This window comes from Eutrema salsugineum, unplaced genomic scaffold, assembly GCF_000478725.1.
Source record: "Eutrema salsugineum unplaced genomic scaffold, Eutsalg1_0 scaffold_1, whole genome shotgun sequence".
Lineage (NCBI taxonomy): Eukaryota > Viridiplantae > Streptophyta > Magnoliopsida > Brassicales > Brassicaceae > Eutrema > Eutrema salsugineum.
This window is the reverse complement of record NW_006256909.1, coordinates 18318829-18337032: the sequence shown is the minus strand read 5'-3', so window position 1 is coordinate 18337032 and position 18204 is coordinate 18318829. Positions and strand designations below refer to the sequence as shown.

The window sequence follows — 18204 nt, the reverse complement described above, 5'->3', positions numbered from 1 at the left end:
TTAGTACAAGAGCCACCATCTATTATGAGACTACATACCTTGTTTCCAATGCTACATCTTGTATGAAAGATGTTTTCTCTTTGGAGTGTCTCGGGGTCACTTAGAGCACCAAGAGATCTTCTGATTACCAACATCTCTCCAACCTCAGGGAAATGGTTACCTCTTCGTCGGAGTCAGTGGCTTTTAGCTCGGCTTCATCTTGTGACTCATACTCTCCATTGTCTCTCAATACCATTACTCTTTGATTCGGGCATTCTTTTGCAAAGTGGCCTTTTCCCTGACACTTAAAGCACGTTATATCTCGAGACCTTTGATTAGGGAACTTACCTTGCTCATGTGGAGCCGGCTTTGATGGCCCGGAAGCTGGTTTCTTGAACCGATTTTCCACTTCTATGGATTTGCCTTTGTCCATCGGTTTAGAGAAGGGTTGGGTCCAAGTAGACTTTCCTCAGTTAGTGGCTGCTTTATTCTTGAAATGCTGCTCGGCTTGTATAGCAAAGTGCAGTAGATCCTCCATGTGCTCATAGCTCTGCCACTCTACTTTCCTCGCTATTCTATCTTGGAGGCCATCAACGAATTGGGCCATCAATGTCTCCTCCGAATCTTGAAGCTCCAATCGATTTCTGATGGTCTCAAACTCCTCGTAGTACTCTTCTACGGGCCTGTTTCCCTGAGACAACTTCCGAAAACGTTTCTGTAAGTCTCTAAAGTAATAAGCAGGCACATACCTCTTCCTTAGGTGGAATGTCATGTCCTCCCAAGTGGTGATCTGGCCACGTCTTAGCCTCCGTATTTCAGAGACTTCTCGGTCCCACCATGTGAGAGCATTGTTGGTCAGTTGTGCGACGGCTAGAGACACATTCTTGGCTTCGCAATATTGGTAGTAATCAAAGATATGATCCATTCTTCTTTCCCAATCCAGGTAAGCCTCGGGGTTGACCTTTCCAGCAAAGGTGGGTGGTGTAAGTTTAAGATCTTTGCCCCCATATCTCTCGTCTTCTCTATCTATCTCTCGGCTCCTCCCTCTCTCACGGTGCTGATGCTGGCCTTGGCCATGATTATCTCGTCTGCCACGCCGGTGATTTGGGTCAGGTGGGAGTTCATCTTCGAGACTAGGCATGTCATCATCAGTCTCTTCTCCATCGTGGTCATGTTGTTGCCTTGGTTGGTTCCCATTGTTGTTGGGTTGGGCTGGTGGTGACAACTGTTGTTCCATCAAGTTAAGATGGTCGCTCAGAGTCCTCATACCGTCAAGTAGTTGCTGCATGACTTCTGGTAGGGGTGCGGAATTGTCTCCCATGATTGGTGTCTACGTTCAAGAGCAAACAAAGATCAAGTGCAAAAGAGAAATAAAAATACGACTAAGTGTTGTTTTTGGTTCTTTCCTTTTCTTTTAATGCAATAAAACGACGGTGCAATGTTAAAGAAATGTAAACTCTTTCCTTTTTTTTTTTGTACGTGATTATGAAAACTTTCCTTTTCTGGCTAACTGGGGCTTTTGACAAAATTTTCGTTCTAACAATGAGCCGCAACTAGTCGATGCTATGAATGATGCTAAGGAGAATGATTTTAGATATATAGACGAATGCTCAAGATGATATGCGATGTATGCAACCGAATAGAACTCTTCTTTTTTTTTTTTGAATAAGTGTGCGACAAGAAAACAAAGATGCAAAGGAGATTTAACCGAAAGGTATGAAAAGATAAAACCTGGTTTTGGAACCTTTCGGCTCTGATACCAGATGATATAGGCACGGGCCTATAGATGGGGATGGATCCTTGTTGCTGGTTGTGTAACTCTCTCAACAAGAATAAGGAATGGAAGTAGATGTGAAAAGAGGATGGAACTCGATCAGTTGGTTGTGTAACTCTCCCTGATTGAGTCAAGAGATGAAATGATGATGATGCAAACGGTGGAATGAGGGTCGCCACAAAGCTCTATGGACTGAACCTTGATAAGACTAGCGAGAGATGGATCAAACACCAACTCTCAAGAGGAGGATCAAACACCAACTCTTAAGCGAATTCAGAGAATTCAAGGACAAGACAAAATCTTGAAGAACTGCGTTATTTTATTGATAGTAGGGTAAAAGATACACGGCTGCTTATAAGGGACTTTATAAGAGAGTCCAATGCAGCTTTGCCCTTCTTGGGGACTTGAAGCAAATTACATAAAAAGGACACAACTTTCTGGGACTCTAAAGGAACAGACTCGTGCAATAACTAAAGAAATATTCTAAGACTTAAAACTATGAATGGAACCTGTAAAACAAACCAAAGACAGAAAAACCATATTAGGCAAGTAAATAAACGTATTCATTCCCTTACCTTGGTGGGTTGGACGGCTAGGATGGTCTTAAGTTGGCGTGATGCTGATGCTGAATAAGGACACTTCTTTGTTGGGTCGGAGAAGTGGTAATTCAGCTGTTGGGCCGTCTTGTATGAGATAGGCTTCTCCTTTATTAGGCTCTTCCAGGCTTCTTTCTTGGACCGTGACCTTAAAGCTTGGGTACAAAGAGTCTTCTTGCTCGTGGATGCTAAGTAAGGCTTCAATAGCTTGATTAAACTCTTCTCTCAAGACTCTAGTTCCGGATCTTGTTCTTGGTCCTTGTCTCATGGCTGGTATAGGTGGAGCTTGTGGTTCTATGCCCTCATCACTTCCATAAGAATCCGCTGCATAAACGCTCAAGATCCAGCAAACACTGATTTGACAAAGGAAAAATGGAGCACCAAAAGGAAATAGTGGGATATATAACCGACTGGATCAATTGGAGTCTACCCGCAACGGATAGATGGTGAACCGACCAAGAGGCAAACCAATTCCTGATCCTGTCGAGAAGAGGCTGGTAATCCTGTTTCTTCAGTTTTTGGGTTGATAGAGGAACTCCTAAGTAACAGACAGGTAAGGAGCCGTATTGCAAACCAACTGGATCAGCCAAATCCTTACAACGCTGGAGGCTCCCACCATCAATAAACACCACTGATTTCTGTCTGCTAATTCCCAGACCAGAGACAGACCTGAACTCATCCAAAATCGAGAGGATACCTTCCAGCAAATCCGATGTACCATCAAAGAATATTAATACATCATCTGCGAAGCTTAAGTGCGTAATCAACAGAGCAAAACACTGAGGATGGGGCATGAATGATTGCTTAATAGCCCCTAAATCTAATAATACATCCATAGCAAGAACAAACATCTGAGAAGACATTGAATCTCCCTGCCTAAGCCCCTTCTTGCCTGGGAAATAGCCGACCAACTCTCCGTTGACAGCAATGCTATAAGAAGCTGTGGTAACACACTCTTTAATCCAGTTCACGAAAATGTTAGGGAGATCTAGAGCAGTTAAGACATTGAAGAGGAACTCCCAGTTCAGATTATCATAAGCCTTTGAGATGTTTATTTGCAGATAGCCTCTTGAGGTAGTTCCCACTTTATGAAAGTATGTCACAAGCTCGAAAGCCAACAGGACGTTCTCGCATAGATAACGACCTTTAAATAACCCTATCTGATTCCTCTGAACCGCCAAAGACACAAAAAGCTTGAGACGGTTAGTAAGGAACCTGTTAATGACCTTATAAACCGTTGAGCAACAAGAGATGGGCCTGAACTGAGATAACTGATCCGCCACTTGAATCTTGGGGATGAGAATAATAGCAGTAGCATTAAAATTCCTTAGGAGGGATCCAGAATTAAAGAATTCCTTCACCGGTTTAATCAGGTCTGCTCCCACCAAATCCCAAGAGTCGAGGAAAAACTCCATTGAGAGGCCGTCAGGACCGGGAGCTTTATTTTTAGGCAGGTGAAACACAACGTTAGTTATCTCCACGTCCGTCGGAATGCTGACCAAAGCAGTGGAGATATCAGGAGGGTATCTGAAGGGAAGGAGCTCCCTAATTTTGCTCACAGACAAAGGCAAAACCCCAGAACTAGAAGACCCCAACAAGTGCGTGAAATAAGACAGAACCATGTCCTTTATCTGGGCAGGATTATCATATCTAACATCATTCTGATCCCTGATATGACGAATTGATTTGCGGCTGAGATTGGACTTGACCACTCTATGAAAGAAGGCCGTATTAGCATCTCCATCTTCGTACCATCTAATCCTTGATTTGGACTTGAAGAAGACCCGCTCAGCATTAGAGAAGAAGATCCATTTGTTTCTGCCCACATGTTCCTGCCAGAATAATAGATCGGATGGTTGGGAGAGGAGAACCCTTTGAATCGATTCCAAGTTTGCCAAGGCTTCCGTAGCTCTCTACTGATATCACCAAAACCCTCTTTGTTTAAACGGCGACAACAGAGTTTAGCAGCACTCATCCTTGAACTCAGAGTAAACATCGCTGAACCCACAAGAGTCGAAGCATTGCAAGCTTCCGAGATTTCCTGCCTGAAACGAGGGTGCGTAAAATATTTGAAGCTTCTTTTGGATCCATTCTCCACACCATCAAGGGACACCAAACAAGGGGAGTGATCGGAATCTCCCGGTGGATCAAAACGAGCCAATGAATCCGGAAATGAAGATAACCACTGGTCGTTGATAATTGCTCGATCCAGTTTATTGAGGATGGGATCCTCTGTACGACAATAAGTCCAAGTATAGAATAATCCTCTACTTGACATATCTGTCAACTCATTGTCCTCCAAGCAAGCCTGAATATATACCTCTTAAAAGGAGGACCGAAGGAATAGCCAAGAAATGCTCCTCAGCAGAAGCAATTTGATTGAAGTCACCCAGCAAAATTCAGGGGCAAAAACAATCGTGAGAAGAACTGCAAATGAAGAGCTCCTCCCACAAACTCTGCCGCTGAGCTTCCCTATTATATATGTAAATGAAAGCCGCCGAGAATGAATGACCCGTAGCTGGATCATAAATTCCAACAGAGGATAAACTGACCAGACTTTTTAAAAACGATCACCGAGATAGAAGAATCCCACACTACCCAGATCCGGCCGTTCTCAGAGAAACCATAATTTGATGCCATCCTCCAATCCGGAAAAACGGAGGCCAAGATACAAGATGCATTTCCCTCCCTGACACGCATCTCCAAAACTCCACCTAGTAAGGGTCTATTACTAGTAACCCAAATCTTGAGGACACCATGACGAGAGTGATTATTTAAACCTCTAACATTCCAGCCTCATATAGGAGAGGAGCCGCCTGCATCACTTCCTCTTGAAGTGGTGGAGAATCCCTATCCACGATGATAATCTTGGAAGAGACAGCTTTTACTTTTTCTTTTGCCTGCAAATCAACTTTTGCCTTACCTATAACCGAAACACCGGACCCCAAACCCCTCGGAAGAGCTGATGGTTCTTGGGTGGGGACCTTTAAGGGAGAACTCAGAGCTCTTTGTCTCGACCGCGAGCGGGATCTGCTTCTTGATCGAACAGAAATATCAGAATCCACGAGACCTCCTGCTCTCTTAGGGGGTTCTGTGGTGATGGAAGTATCCAAGCTTATCACCTCCGGAGGGGAGGCTAGAATGGTGTTGACCATCAAAGAATCCAGGGGAGGAGATGCAAGGAAAATCTTAGTATTGGCTACTGCGACCTCCTTCGGATGAATATCCTTCAGCAGAATTTTCATTACAAGATGGGGACAACGATTCACCAGATGACCAAAATTTCCACAATTAGTACATTTCGGAGGTAACCTTGGATATTCAATCTCGATGCTGACAGTATTACCTACACAATCCTTTACTATCACCGTCTTAGGAGGAGAACTATCCAAATTGATTTCCATCTTAACCTTAGTGTTGCCATAGCGATACGACTCCAGACGCAACTTCTCGGTGTGGAGAGGATCCCCAATAACACTCGCTATTATGCTAATGCTGTCCAGAGAATATAAAATCCAAGGAACACTCTTTAGCAAGGCCCAAGTAGGAGCAGTCTCCAAGTCCTGCGTTTGGAAGCTGCCGTCTGGAGTCCACTCTGAGACTGTGAAAGAGCAATTACCAGCTTGCCAGTAACCAGTGCGAAGAACCCATTCTCTAGTTAGAAGGGATGGTATGAAGATGAGGCTAGTAGTCTTAGACGCGGAATGAACCGTGATTTTTTCGAACTTTCTCCAAACCGGACTAAGATCCGTAAAGATTTTTCCCGGAGGGGACGCTAGACCATGAAAATGGGCGACGATGTGTCCCTTCCATTGGTTAGCCACCTGAAGAAGGATAGAAGCCGGAGCTTTTATCACTAGAGTACCATCCTCCTGATATGATGGGGAGGAAATCTTACGGAGATTCCTTAGAGAGGACTTGAATCGGTCTGCGTAAGAGGGAGCGGCTGAAGATGGGATACCCGCGGGTATTGAAAAGCGATTTGAAGTATCCTGAAGAGGAGAGTTTAATATAGAGTCTGAAGGAACCAAAGAAGAAGAAGGATCGGAGCCAGATGACGGATCTGGGGGATCCACTGGAGGTTCCACAATTGACATCACCAGCAAATTTTTGTAAGAAGGGGGGAGGGAGAAGTTCTCGATAAACGGCGTGAGGCCGTCAACGGTCGTGATGGCGGGAAACCCTAATCGCTCAGAGAGAGAAAGAGATCCACCTCTTCCAACATTGAAGTTATTCACTTAATTGTAATTGATTCTTATTTCTTTATGAAACAAATATATTAAATTAACTTATATAAAAATAACAAACATGAGTTTCCACATGATCTTAAAGAAATACATTTAGAGTAATCAGATTTATTCTTGCCTAATAAAGAAACACATTTTCTTAATACAAACCAGAGTCGCATGTACATAGATTAAAACAAATTCCATTTGGCAAATATAATCTTATTTAATTAAAGAGAAATTTTTGAATTGATAGTTGTATGTTAATTATTTTCGACCAAAAAAAGTATGTTTATTATTTGAGGTTCTTGGTGTTCATGCTTTGCTCGACGGTCTTTGCTTTGGCTTTAATGGACTCCTTAGTTTCCTCGGTTTTTCCTGTGACAGTATCTTTGATCTTCTCCGTTGTGTCCTTTACCTTGTCCCATGCCTCCTCTGCAGTGTTCTTCGCCTTATCTTTCTAGTTACCTGCTGTGTCGGAGATCGTCTGTGCTCCTTCGTCAGTCCTGCGTTTGGAAGCTGCCGTCTGGAATCCACTCCGAGATTGTGAAAGAGCAATTACCGGCTTGCCAGTAACCAGTGCGAAGAACCCATTCACTAGTCTGAAGGGATGGTATGAAGATGAGGCTAGTAGTCTTAGACACAGAATGAACCGTGATTTTTCCAAACTTTCCCCGAGCCGGACTAAGATCCGTAAAGATTTTTCCCGGAGGGGACGCTAGACCATGAAAATGGGCGACGATGTGTCCTTTCCATTGGTTAGCCACCTGAAGAAGAATAGAGGCTGGAGCTTCCATCACTGATGTACCATCCTCCTGATATGATGGGGAGGAAATCTTACAGAGATTTCTTAGAGAGGACTTGAATCGGTCTGCGTAAGAGGGAGCGGCTGAAGATGGGACACCCGCGGGTATTGAAAAGCGATTTGAAGTATCCTGAAGAGGAGAGTTTAAAATAGAGTCCGAAGGACCCAAAGAAGAGGAAGGAACAGAGCCAGCTGGAGGTTCCACAATTGACATCACCAGCAAATTTTTGTAAGAAGGGGGGGGGAGGGAGAAGTTCTCGATGAACGGCGTGAGGCCGTCAACCCTAATCGCTCAGAGAGAGAAAGAAATCCACCCCTTCCAACATGAAGTTTACTTAATTGTAATTGATTCTTATTTCTTTATTAAACAAATATATTAAATCAATTTATATAAAAATAACAAACATGAGTTTCCACATGATCTTAAAGAAATACATTTAGAGTAATCAGATCTATTCTTGCCTAATAAAGAAACACCTTTTCTTAATACAAACCAGAGTCGCATGTATATAGATTAAAACAAATTCCACTCGGCAAATATAATCTTATTTAATAAAAGAGAAAATTTTAATTGATAGTTGTATGTTAATTATTTTTGACCAAAAAAGTATTTTATTATTTGAGGTTCTTGGTGTTCATGCTTTGCTCGACGGTTTTTGCTTTGGCTTTAATGGACTCCTTAGTTTCCTCGGTTTTTCCTGTGACAGTATCTTTGATCTTCTCCGTTGTGTCCTTTACCTTGTCCCATGCCTCCTCTGCAGTGTTCTTCGCCTTATCTTTCAAGTTACCTGCTGCGTCGGAGATCGTCTGTGCTCCTTCGTCCGCTTTCTTGGCCACCTATATCGTCCAGATTTAATTTGGTTATATGAATAATTTGTAAATCAAAGATTGAAATAAAATCACATATTTTTTCTCTTTTTTTTCATTTGTATTTGGGTGTATATTTTTCTAATCGACTTCACAATTTTAAAACTTCAAAGAAAATATATTTGGTAGTTATAACGCAAACGCAAATGAAAAGATATATTTACAAATGGTGATTTCATTTACATGTAAATGCAAATACTAAGGTAAGAATTGACGTTTAACATTCAGACCTAAGCTAATCTAATATATAAAACTTTGCTAACTCTCTCCAGTCGAATGACACGTCAGCACTGGAAAAAGTGCCACCTCTCCCCATTAAAAATTTAATAAAATAAATAATTAATCAAATATAAAGCAGACACATTAAACATACATTAAAAAACATAAATAAATATTAATATATATTTATATTGGAACAAAATTCAAATTTAATTTAAATATCTAATATAAAAAACTTGGTCATCTCTCTCCAGTTGAGTAACATGTCAGCACTGGAAAGAGCGTCATCTATCCCCATTAAAAATGTAATAAAATAAATAATTAATCTAATATAAAGCAAACACATTAAAATATAGTAAAGAACATAAATAAATATTAATATATATATTAGAATGAAATTCAAATTTAATTTAAGTATATAAAACTTATAAATATTATATAATACAAGAATTTTTAAATGCGCCATTTATTTTCTTTTTTTTTAATGTTTTAAACTTCATTTTCAAACTAACAATATAATTAAGTTTTAATGCAAGTGAAAACAAAATTATGAAAGTGATTAAGTTAAGTAATTTCAAATAATCTTATATAAAACTCTAACTAATAAAATTATAAAACATAAAAAATATTTAATAACAATTAAAAAGATAAAAGTTATTAACAAATAATAGCAAAAGAAAGGTATCCACATAAAAATGCCATTTATGGTTTTTTTTAAATAAAAAAAAGATGAAATCAATAAAATACATATAACCAAAAAAATCAAAATGGTAAATTAAGAAAAGTAACAAGTATTATATTATTAAGATTTACAAAAATAAAAAGAATATGAAGATCGAAGAAAAAATCAATATTTCTCTCTGATATTCAATATATATTTTTAAGTTAACTATTACGTTTTCATACATAAATTAAAATAGCAGATTTTTAGTCCCTTATTATCTTGGGAGAAAAATTATACTATTTGACACAACTGGTGTAGAAGAGATTACAAATAATGTATTATCAAAAAGAAATCAAAGAAAATATAAATATTTAAAACAAAATAACATTAATAGTAAAAATAAAATTCAATACAAGTTATTAAAATATAAATTAAACAAGATCCGAACATATACGCAGGTTCTCTCCTAGTATTTATAAAACCCAAAGTTACTTTTTAAAAAAATATACAAAATGTTCTTACATACTTTTTGTTGAGCCTCGGTGGCTTTGTCACAAACGGAAGCTTCTTTCATCGTACTCCCCTTCGATAATTTATTCAAAGAATTAATTATCAGAAACATTAGTTACACTTACGAATATTAAATCATCGACCATAATTTTTTTTCTTTTTTTTTGAAAAAAAGAGAAAGATTACATGAATGAGTCTTGCTGGGACGGAAGCAAGAACTCTCGGAGTGGCTAATGTGGCGAGTACCCTGTTGTTGATGCTAGCTGCAATGACTGCGAAGCTTGTCATATTTAAGGGCTCGTCTTAATGTTGTTTAAGGATGGGATAAGTTTGTTAATTAGTTGAAATTGTTGGATTTAAGTATATATAAGGGAATTGGAACATTTACAAGAAGACACATGTATTGTTTTGGGTGGGACATGGGGAGTTTGACTCGGGACATAAGGTGGTTCCAGTTTTGATTTGCTATTATAGGCTGTGTCAGTATAACACAATCCTTGGCTCCTCTTTTTCCTTATTTGTTGCTCGTTTTATTGATCAATTAAGAAAACAAATAATCTTTATCAACATATTAACATTTGTTGATGAGGACATCAACCCCACAAGACGACCCCTGGCGAGCTCAAGACGCAGAGACATTGCATTTGGCCTAACCGAAGCTGAACCAGAGGAACCACATGAGATCAATGGACATGTGAGTCTAGCCAAGGGTAAAGGAGAGACGAACTCCCCTTGTAGAGCAAGCCAATAACGAAGGGGAGACGACTGTTATTGACTTGTTCTCTCTAGACTCCTATCCAATAGATCATACAAGCTTCCCGGCTAAACCATTACCCGAGCCATTCAAATGCAAAGTCGATAAGAAGATGTGGCCCAAGAAAGGTGTTCTCAGCATAACCAATGCACGTCCAGGCCCAGAAGATATTCTTACCCATCAGGAGACCCAATGGAGCATCCAAAACCAAGAGAAACGGAGCTGGATCGACCCGGATCCACCATTTGACTGCCATGTCCTTAGACGGTCCAATATTCCACTAAATAAGGAAACAAGCTCATTCTCGCCAAAGACAAAGACCAAGCACGTGTTAGGAGACCCACCAGACTTCCCATACACCCCAAGATGAACCAAGACACATTTCTGACCAAAGGAGAAGAATTCAAACTTAAAAGAGAACTTTCCTTTTTCGGAAATGTTAATCTCTTTTCTCTTAAAGACCACGACTTTCTGAAGATTAATCACGACCATTCCTCAACCCCAGATCATCTCAGCCGTCCAGAGAATCTCTCTGCCCATCAAATCGCCTACAATCAAGCTCTTTGACTCATATCTCTTGATTTTTGCTTCTTAGTTATTGCTTCTTATTGTATTTCGAATTCTAAAGAGACTATATAAGCTCTTCTCAGTTTTACCTTTCAGTTCACCCTCGAATTAATAAGAAAACCAGAATGTTCTTTGATTCAAAAACCTTGTGTTCTTGATTCGTTTTTGTGAGTTCTAGGTAGATTGTGGAATCAGTCTCTCTAGATTTCGTGTTTGGAGACTAAACTCTTTGTGAGGAATAGCCCTTAGAGTTAGTTTCTGTTGATACATTTGTTTTAGTCCATAAAACAAGTGTATTGTCATCACAACCTTCTTCCATCCCTCCATCAAAGCTTTTAGAGTTTGAATACTTGGTGTCCATAAAGATTGTGTGATTCAGTCTTATATCATTTTGGTATCAGAGCTCAAATTTCCTATTAGGTGATTTCTATCCTTTTTCTTTTGATTTTGTTTTGCTTTTGATTCTGTTCTAGTTTCGATTTTTACAAAAAAAAAGAAAGAAAACCAAAGAAAATTTTATTACCATTGTTTTTTTTGCTTCTTGTTCATTCATAAAAAAAAAAATTATTCTGTTCCTGTTATTTTGCTTCTCATAAACCCTGAAAATCCATAAATATTTATATTGTCTAATTTCAGTTTTATTTGTTTATCATCTAGTAAAAAATAAAAAAAACAAAAATTTACGATTTTTATTTTGCTTTGCTTTGATTAAAACTTTGATCTAGTTTTCATTGAAATATTTGGCAGGTGAAACATGACTGAAAATAACCAGCAAGACGCTATGATGCAGCTTCTCCAAGCCATGAGAGAAGACATGAATGCAATGAAAGATGACATCAGAACAGTGAAAACTGGTATGACCACAATGGAGACTACTTGGTGCCATCAGAAATCTCTAGGAGGTCGTATGGATCGTATTGAGCAAAAGCCACACCTTGGTGCCATCAGAAATCTCTATCCACAAACAGCTGCACCACCCAACAATGGAGATCCCCAAACCGCAGCAAATGGAGTTCAAAACAATCAAGACCGAAGGGAACATGTACCAGATAATGTGCCACCCGATCCATTACTACAACAACAACAAAGACATGACCCCATCCACCGCAACAGGATCAGAGATGAAGATACCAACAGAACCGCCAATGACATTAAGCTCACACCACCTACCTTTGCTGGAAAAGTGGACCCTGATGCATACTTGGAGTGGGAAAGAAGAATGGAGCACATCTTCGATTACTACGGTTATAATGAGCCAAAGAAGCTAGCACTGGCAGCAGCTAGTCTCACTGACCATGCTTTGACGTGGTGGGATAGAGAAGTAGCTGAGAGAAGAAGACACAACTTAGCCAAATCACCTATTGGAGAGACATGAAGTTTTATCTCCGCAAGAGATATGTGCCACCACACTATCACCGAGAGATTCAGAAATGATGCAGATCTTTCTTCCAAGGCCAGAGATCTGTGGAAGACTATTATGAAGAGTTTGAGGCCCTTAAGAACAAGCTGGAGTTGACTGATACTGAAGAATCATTGATGGCCCAATTCATAGATGGCTTGCAAGATCGCATTGCAACGAAAGTAGAGAGGCGGCCTTACCATGATCTCGAGGAGTTGCTACACTTAGCTGTCCAAATAGAGAACCAGATCAACAAAAAGGTGTCTAACACAGAGAGGAACCGTAGCAGCACTCAGACAACTCAACAACAGCCACCACAAGTCATCGACAAAGGGAAATCAGTTGTCATCGAGTCAAAGTTCAAAGACAAAACCTATGACAAACCAAAAGACAATCGGTTTGAGCAAGGTAAGTCTTCTTCTGGTCATCAAAGGACTCATGAACTGACCTGTTTTAAATGTTAAGGCAGGGGACACATGGCTAGAGACTGTCCAAACAGGCGCATCATGATCATCACACCAAATGGATATGATTCACAAGATGAAGAAGATCTAGATGATCCGAACAAAGACATCACCATTTTACCTGATGAAGGAGATCTACTAGTAGTTCAAAGAGCACTCTCAGCTCAGCCATACCGTGAGGAACCAGCTCAGAGAGAGAATTTATTTCATTCTCGATGCACCATTCAAGACAAGGTATGTCACTTAATCATAGATAGTGGCTCTTGTACTAACATTGCTAGCTCTGTTTTGGTTGAGAAATTAAGATTACAAACATCAAAACATCCTAGACCATACAAGCTCAAGTGGCTCAATGACAATGATGAGCTAAAGGTGACCAAACAAGTGGAGATTCCTTTCTCCATCGGCCAATACCAAGATCAGATTACTTGTGATGTCGCACCAATGCACGCCGGGCATATCTTACTTGGGAGACCATGGCAATATGACCGCAATACCTCCCATGATGGTCGCACAAACCAGTACTCATTCAGCCTCAACAACTGCAAGTTCACACTAACACCTTTAGATCAAGCCGAGGTGCATGTTATGCAAGTAAGAGAAAAGGCTAATGCAGCCACTAAGGTAAGTTTCTTTGCTGAAAAAGAACATTTACCACCTGATTACACAGATATGATGCACTTCTCTATGCCAAAAGTGTCTTTCACAGGTTATAAAGCAAGCTTGAAACACACCACTTCAAACTTAGTGCACACGACAACAAGAGGAGATGTAGGCTTTCAAGGAGATGTACCAACAAAACAACCTGTCCAACCACACCCCAATGAAGTTATCTACTCTATACTGATCAAGGAGGCGCCAACAGATGAATCTTACCCATCAACTCCTAGCCAATCTCAAAGATCACCCAAAGGTAAGACTCTAAACTCACATGGTCAAGCTCAAACTAACTTACTCTATCGTTGTGCAGGAAAACCAGTTTCGAGGACGAAACATCTTAAAGAGGGAGGTATGATAAGGACATCAACCCCACAAGACGGACCCCTGGCAAGCTCAAGACGCAGAGACATTGCATTTGGCCTAACCGAAGCTGAACCAGAAGAACCACATGAGATCAATGGACATGTGAGTCTAGCCAAAGGTAAAGGAGAGACGAACTCCCTTGTAGAGCAAGCCAATAACGAAGGGGAGACGACTGTTATTGACTTGTTCTCTCTAGACTCCTATCCAATAGATCATACAAGCTTCCCGGCTAAACCATTACCCGAGCCATTCAAATGCAAAGCCGATAAGAAGATGTGGCCCAAGAAAGGTGTTCTCAGCATAATTAATGCACGTCCAGGCCCAGAAGATATTCTTACCCATCAGGAGACCCAATGGAGCATCCAAAACCAAGAGAAACGGAGCTGGATCGACCCGGATCCACCATTTGACCGCCATGTCCTTAAACGGTCCAATATTGCACTAAATAAGGAAACAAGCTCATTCTCGCCAAAGAAAAAGACCAAGCACGTGTTAGGAGACCCACCAGACTTCCCATACACCCCCAAGATGAACCAAGACACGTTTCTGACCAAAGGAGAAGAATTCAAACTTAAAAGATAACTTTCCTTTTTCGGAAATGTTAATCTCTTTTCTCTTAAAGACCACGACTTTCTGAAGATTAATCACGACCATTCCTCAACCCCAGATCATCTCAGCCGTCCAGAGAAGCCAGAGAATCTCTCTGCCCATCAGCCATCCAAAGAACACGCCATTCAACTCCTAAAATCGAGCTCTTCATCAAATCGCCTACAATCAAGCTCTTTGACTCATATCTCTTGATTTTTTTCTTCTTAGTTATTGCTTCTTATTGTATTTCAAATTCTAAAGAGCCTATATAAGCTCTTCTCAGTTGTACCTTTCAATTCACCCTCGAATTAATAAGAAAACCAGAAAGTTCTTTGTTTCAAAAACCTTGTGTTCTTGATTCGTTTTTGCGAGTTCTAGGTAGATTGTGGAATCAGTCTTTCTAGGTTTCGTGTTTGGAGACTAAACTCTTTGTGAGGAATAGCCCTTAGAGTTAGTTTCTGTTGATACATTTGTTTTAGTCCATAAAACAAGTGTATTGTCATCACAACCTTCTTCCATCCCTCTATCAAAGCTTTTAGACTTTGAATACTTGGTGTCCATAAAGATTGTGTGATTCAGTCTTATATCATTTGTATAAATAGAAACATTCGTTGGGGTTCTACATGTTAAAGGTAATATATATTTCCATAGTAAGCATAATGTAAATAGAACCGTCTATCGAAATCTCTATTAAAAAGTCAGTTCGTTATGTTTCAAGTGCTCATGGAGTTAGATTCCCTCATCCTGATTACGAAGATATATCTTTAACATAATGGCACAAAATTAAAAGTATATTTTAATGATGATGCAGTAGACAAAAAAATATATAGTTCAATCTATTTAACCGAGTACTTAAAAAACTTGATTTGATTACCTATAATATTATAGTGCTTTTGATACAATTAAGTGCTTGAGCCGGAGTGATGTTAGGATGAGTGATCAACTAGAGTCATTTTCGGTGTACTGTGAGTGATGCCAAAAAGTAGCAAAATGTTTCGTTATAATATGAAAGGCTTTCAACAAGCCTTTTGATTTGAACTTCTCGAAATAGTGAACCAACCTTCGGACAGATTTTAGGCCCATAAGCCGAAAGTAAAAGTGGGGTCTACAAATAATAGCGGTCAAAGCATTACATATGGTATACAAGTCGAACCAAGATAAATGTAGAATTGTAGATCAAAGTAGTTCACAACATTGAGGACAATGATTGTGGTTTGCAACAAAGACGTTATGCTCTATGACTAAGATGATAATATTGTTTCGAGATATGGAAATGTGGTGGTATATGAAGAGGGTTTAAGAGAACTGATTTTGATAACTATATCATCAGAATTTATCTTTTGGTAACTTATCTTGAAAGAACTCGACAATGAAGCGTGATTAAACTATTGCAATTTCAGGATGGTTGGCGTACTGAAAAATGACTTTTACCACCATGTGAGTAAAACAAAACACATGAAAAAATTCTTATGATTATTTGTAAAGCAATTTAAAAATTCTTTTTTCTCCCAAAATAATGTATTAGCCATTGGACGTGGATCCTGTCCTCCACAGGCCAAGAGAAGCAGGACTTCCAAAAATGATACTGGTAAGGACGTTACAAAACTTGATAAGACCTCATGCTTCTCGTTTTATCTCGCCTTTATCTATAAAACCATGACATGGCAGTGATCAACCATTTCACCTCAATTTGGATACAAATATACTTTGCATTAGTGTACTGAAAATGTAACACCCCGCTGGGTCGGGGTTACGATGAATCAATTTTCGATTTATTTAAATTAAACCATCTTTCTTAATTAAGCTCATTATTAATACCTTTTAATCTCCTGCAAGCCCATTAATCCCATCCATTAAGCCCGATCTATCTAATTAAATCTAAGAATAAATAGTCTTCTTACCTCCTAAAACCCTAATTAATCATTCTTAATCTTAAGAAGCACAAACCTAGCCACATTTTCTCTCCTTCTCTCAGCCACGCCATCCTCTATTTCTCTCTCTCACCGTGGCTCTCTCCCTTTCTGCTGCCTCTCTTTTATTCTTCTTTCTCTCTTATCATCTTCTTCTTCTCTGGTCGCCACCTTCCATGACGATTTACCGGCGATCCGTGTGGATCCACGAGACGATCTACCTATCAATCTGTACCCCCGAGTGTCAGCTTTCCAAGGAGACCGAGTTCATCCAGATCAGAGATATATGCGAGGAAATATCGTCGTTTTCGTGTCGAGTATCCAGATCTACTTTGTTGCTAAGGTGAGGATTAGATTTAGGGTCTTCTTTTTATTCATTTGTCTTCTTCTGGTGTGTGAGGTCTAGATATGATGAGCATAGGCTGTTTCCATGTGCATCTAGCTAGATCCATGTGTAAATCTAATGAAATGATATAGGATCTCATTAGAGGAAGAACCAACATATTTGATTGTTCACCCAGATGTGTGGTTAGTGATTGGTAGTGTAGCTAGATCAGATGTTCATCTCGGTGGTGATGTGCCGAGGTATGGACTTGTTTTCTGGGCTATTGCTGTCTGTGTTTCTAAAGCGGTAGTTCAACGGTGGGAGAAGGTACGCCGATCCTTCCGGAGTCTATATGACTGGAAGCCTGTCTGTGTGACCTGGCAATGTTGAGCCTGTCTGTCTAACCTGGTGTCTGTCTTTGTGACCTGGTGCCTGTCTTTGTGACCTGGCGATGTAGAGCCTGTCTGTGTGACCTGGGAGTGCTTGTCTGTGTGACCTGGCAAGGTTGGAGATATCACAATTGCTTGCTAGTTGTTTATGCATCGCTAGGATGCTTGTGTATTGCTTGTTGGATTTATTCTTGACATGTTAGTTTGAAATGAATGAGTGGGAAGGAAGTCTAGTCTGGTTCTCACTGAATAATCCCCATTACTCACTCCTCCTCTTCCCTTGTCTTATCAGGCGTAGGTGAAAGATCAGCCTAAGTCTATGTTGTTGATTGCTACCTGGGCGTTTTCGATCCTGACAGACCTGAGGCTCACCATCTGGACTAAACCAGGCGTCTGACTGAATGCCGTTAGATGGCCAACCTAACATGCCCGATTTCTCCGGTTTTCTTAGGAATCCTGGGATAGGGATGTTACAAATGGTATCAGAACCCAGAGAGATCTCCTAGTTCTGTCCTAGGAGCTCGCGCTCGTGTTTTACAAAAAAAAATATATATTTTTGTGAAAAAATTTTTACTAAAATTTGTTTTAAATGTTTTCAAACCTAGAGCAATCAACTTATAGACGGCTGGTCTTATAGTTTCCTCTATCCTCTTTCTTGTTTGTTGTTAGGGGCCCAGGTTCAAGACGCGAGAAACCGCATGGAAGAGGGCTATGTCTTTAACCATGTGGTAGTTTAAGTCTGCCTTTGTAGTTGCAACAAAATTGCCTCTAGGTAAGACTGGTTATTGGTGTTGTTCAGACTGTACCAGGGTGGTTGTTCTGGAACTACCACACTGTGTGATGCCAGTCCTGACTATGCAATCTTTGGTTCTTTAGCAGCCTTCAACATGTATGATTAGGTTCAGACCTGGTCTACATAGTTAAGGTATTAAAAGGCAGGCGTCGCAAGAGTCCATAGAAATTGTCAGACTGTAAAAAGTCCGGCGAATTCGATCTCGGAATGACGAGGAACCTAGCTGTGTCATCCAAAGAGAACAGATGTGCTTGAATACCTTTGGGAAATTCACACTCTTATCCGGATTCAGAGGATTTCACGGTGGCCTTAGTTTGTATCGAATCCTGCTCAGCCATATCAACCAATAGCT

At 40.0% G+C, this 18204-nt stretch overlaps 2 protein-coding genes across 2 annotated transcripts; both read right to left on the bottom strand.

The window, feature by feature from the left end:
- Positions 1 to 2356: 2356 nt before the first annotated feature.
- LOC112082116 lies at positions 2357 to 4627 on the bottom strand. The gene is made up of 3 exons (XM_024149217.1): positions 4005 to 4627; positions 2818 to 3930; positions 2357 to 2702 (listed from the first exon to the last, which is right to left on the bottom strand). Exons 1-3 carry the CDS (start codon positions 4625 to 4627, stop codon positions 2357 to 2359), a joined length of 2082 nt encoding a protein of 693 aa, XP_024004985.1.
- A 3368-nt stretch (positions 4628 to 7995) lies between these two features.
- Positions 7996 to 9928, bottom strand: LOC18030316 (uncharacterized protein At4g13230). The gene is made up of 3 exons (XM_024150072.1): positions 9827 to 9928; positions 9657 to 9713; positions 7996 to 8217 (listed from the first exon to the last, which is right to left on the bottom strand). The coding sequence occupies exons 1-3, from the start codon at positions 9926 to 9928 to the stop codon at positions 7996 to 7998; spliced, it is 381 nt and encodes a 126-aa protein (XP_024005840.1).
- Between the last annotated feature and the right edge of the window lie 8276 nt (positions 9929 to 18204).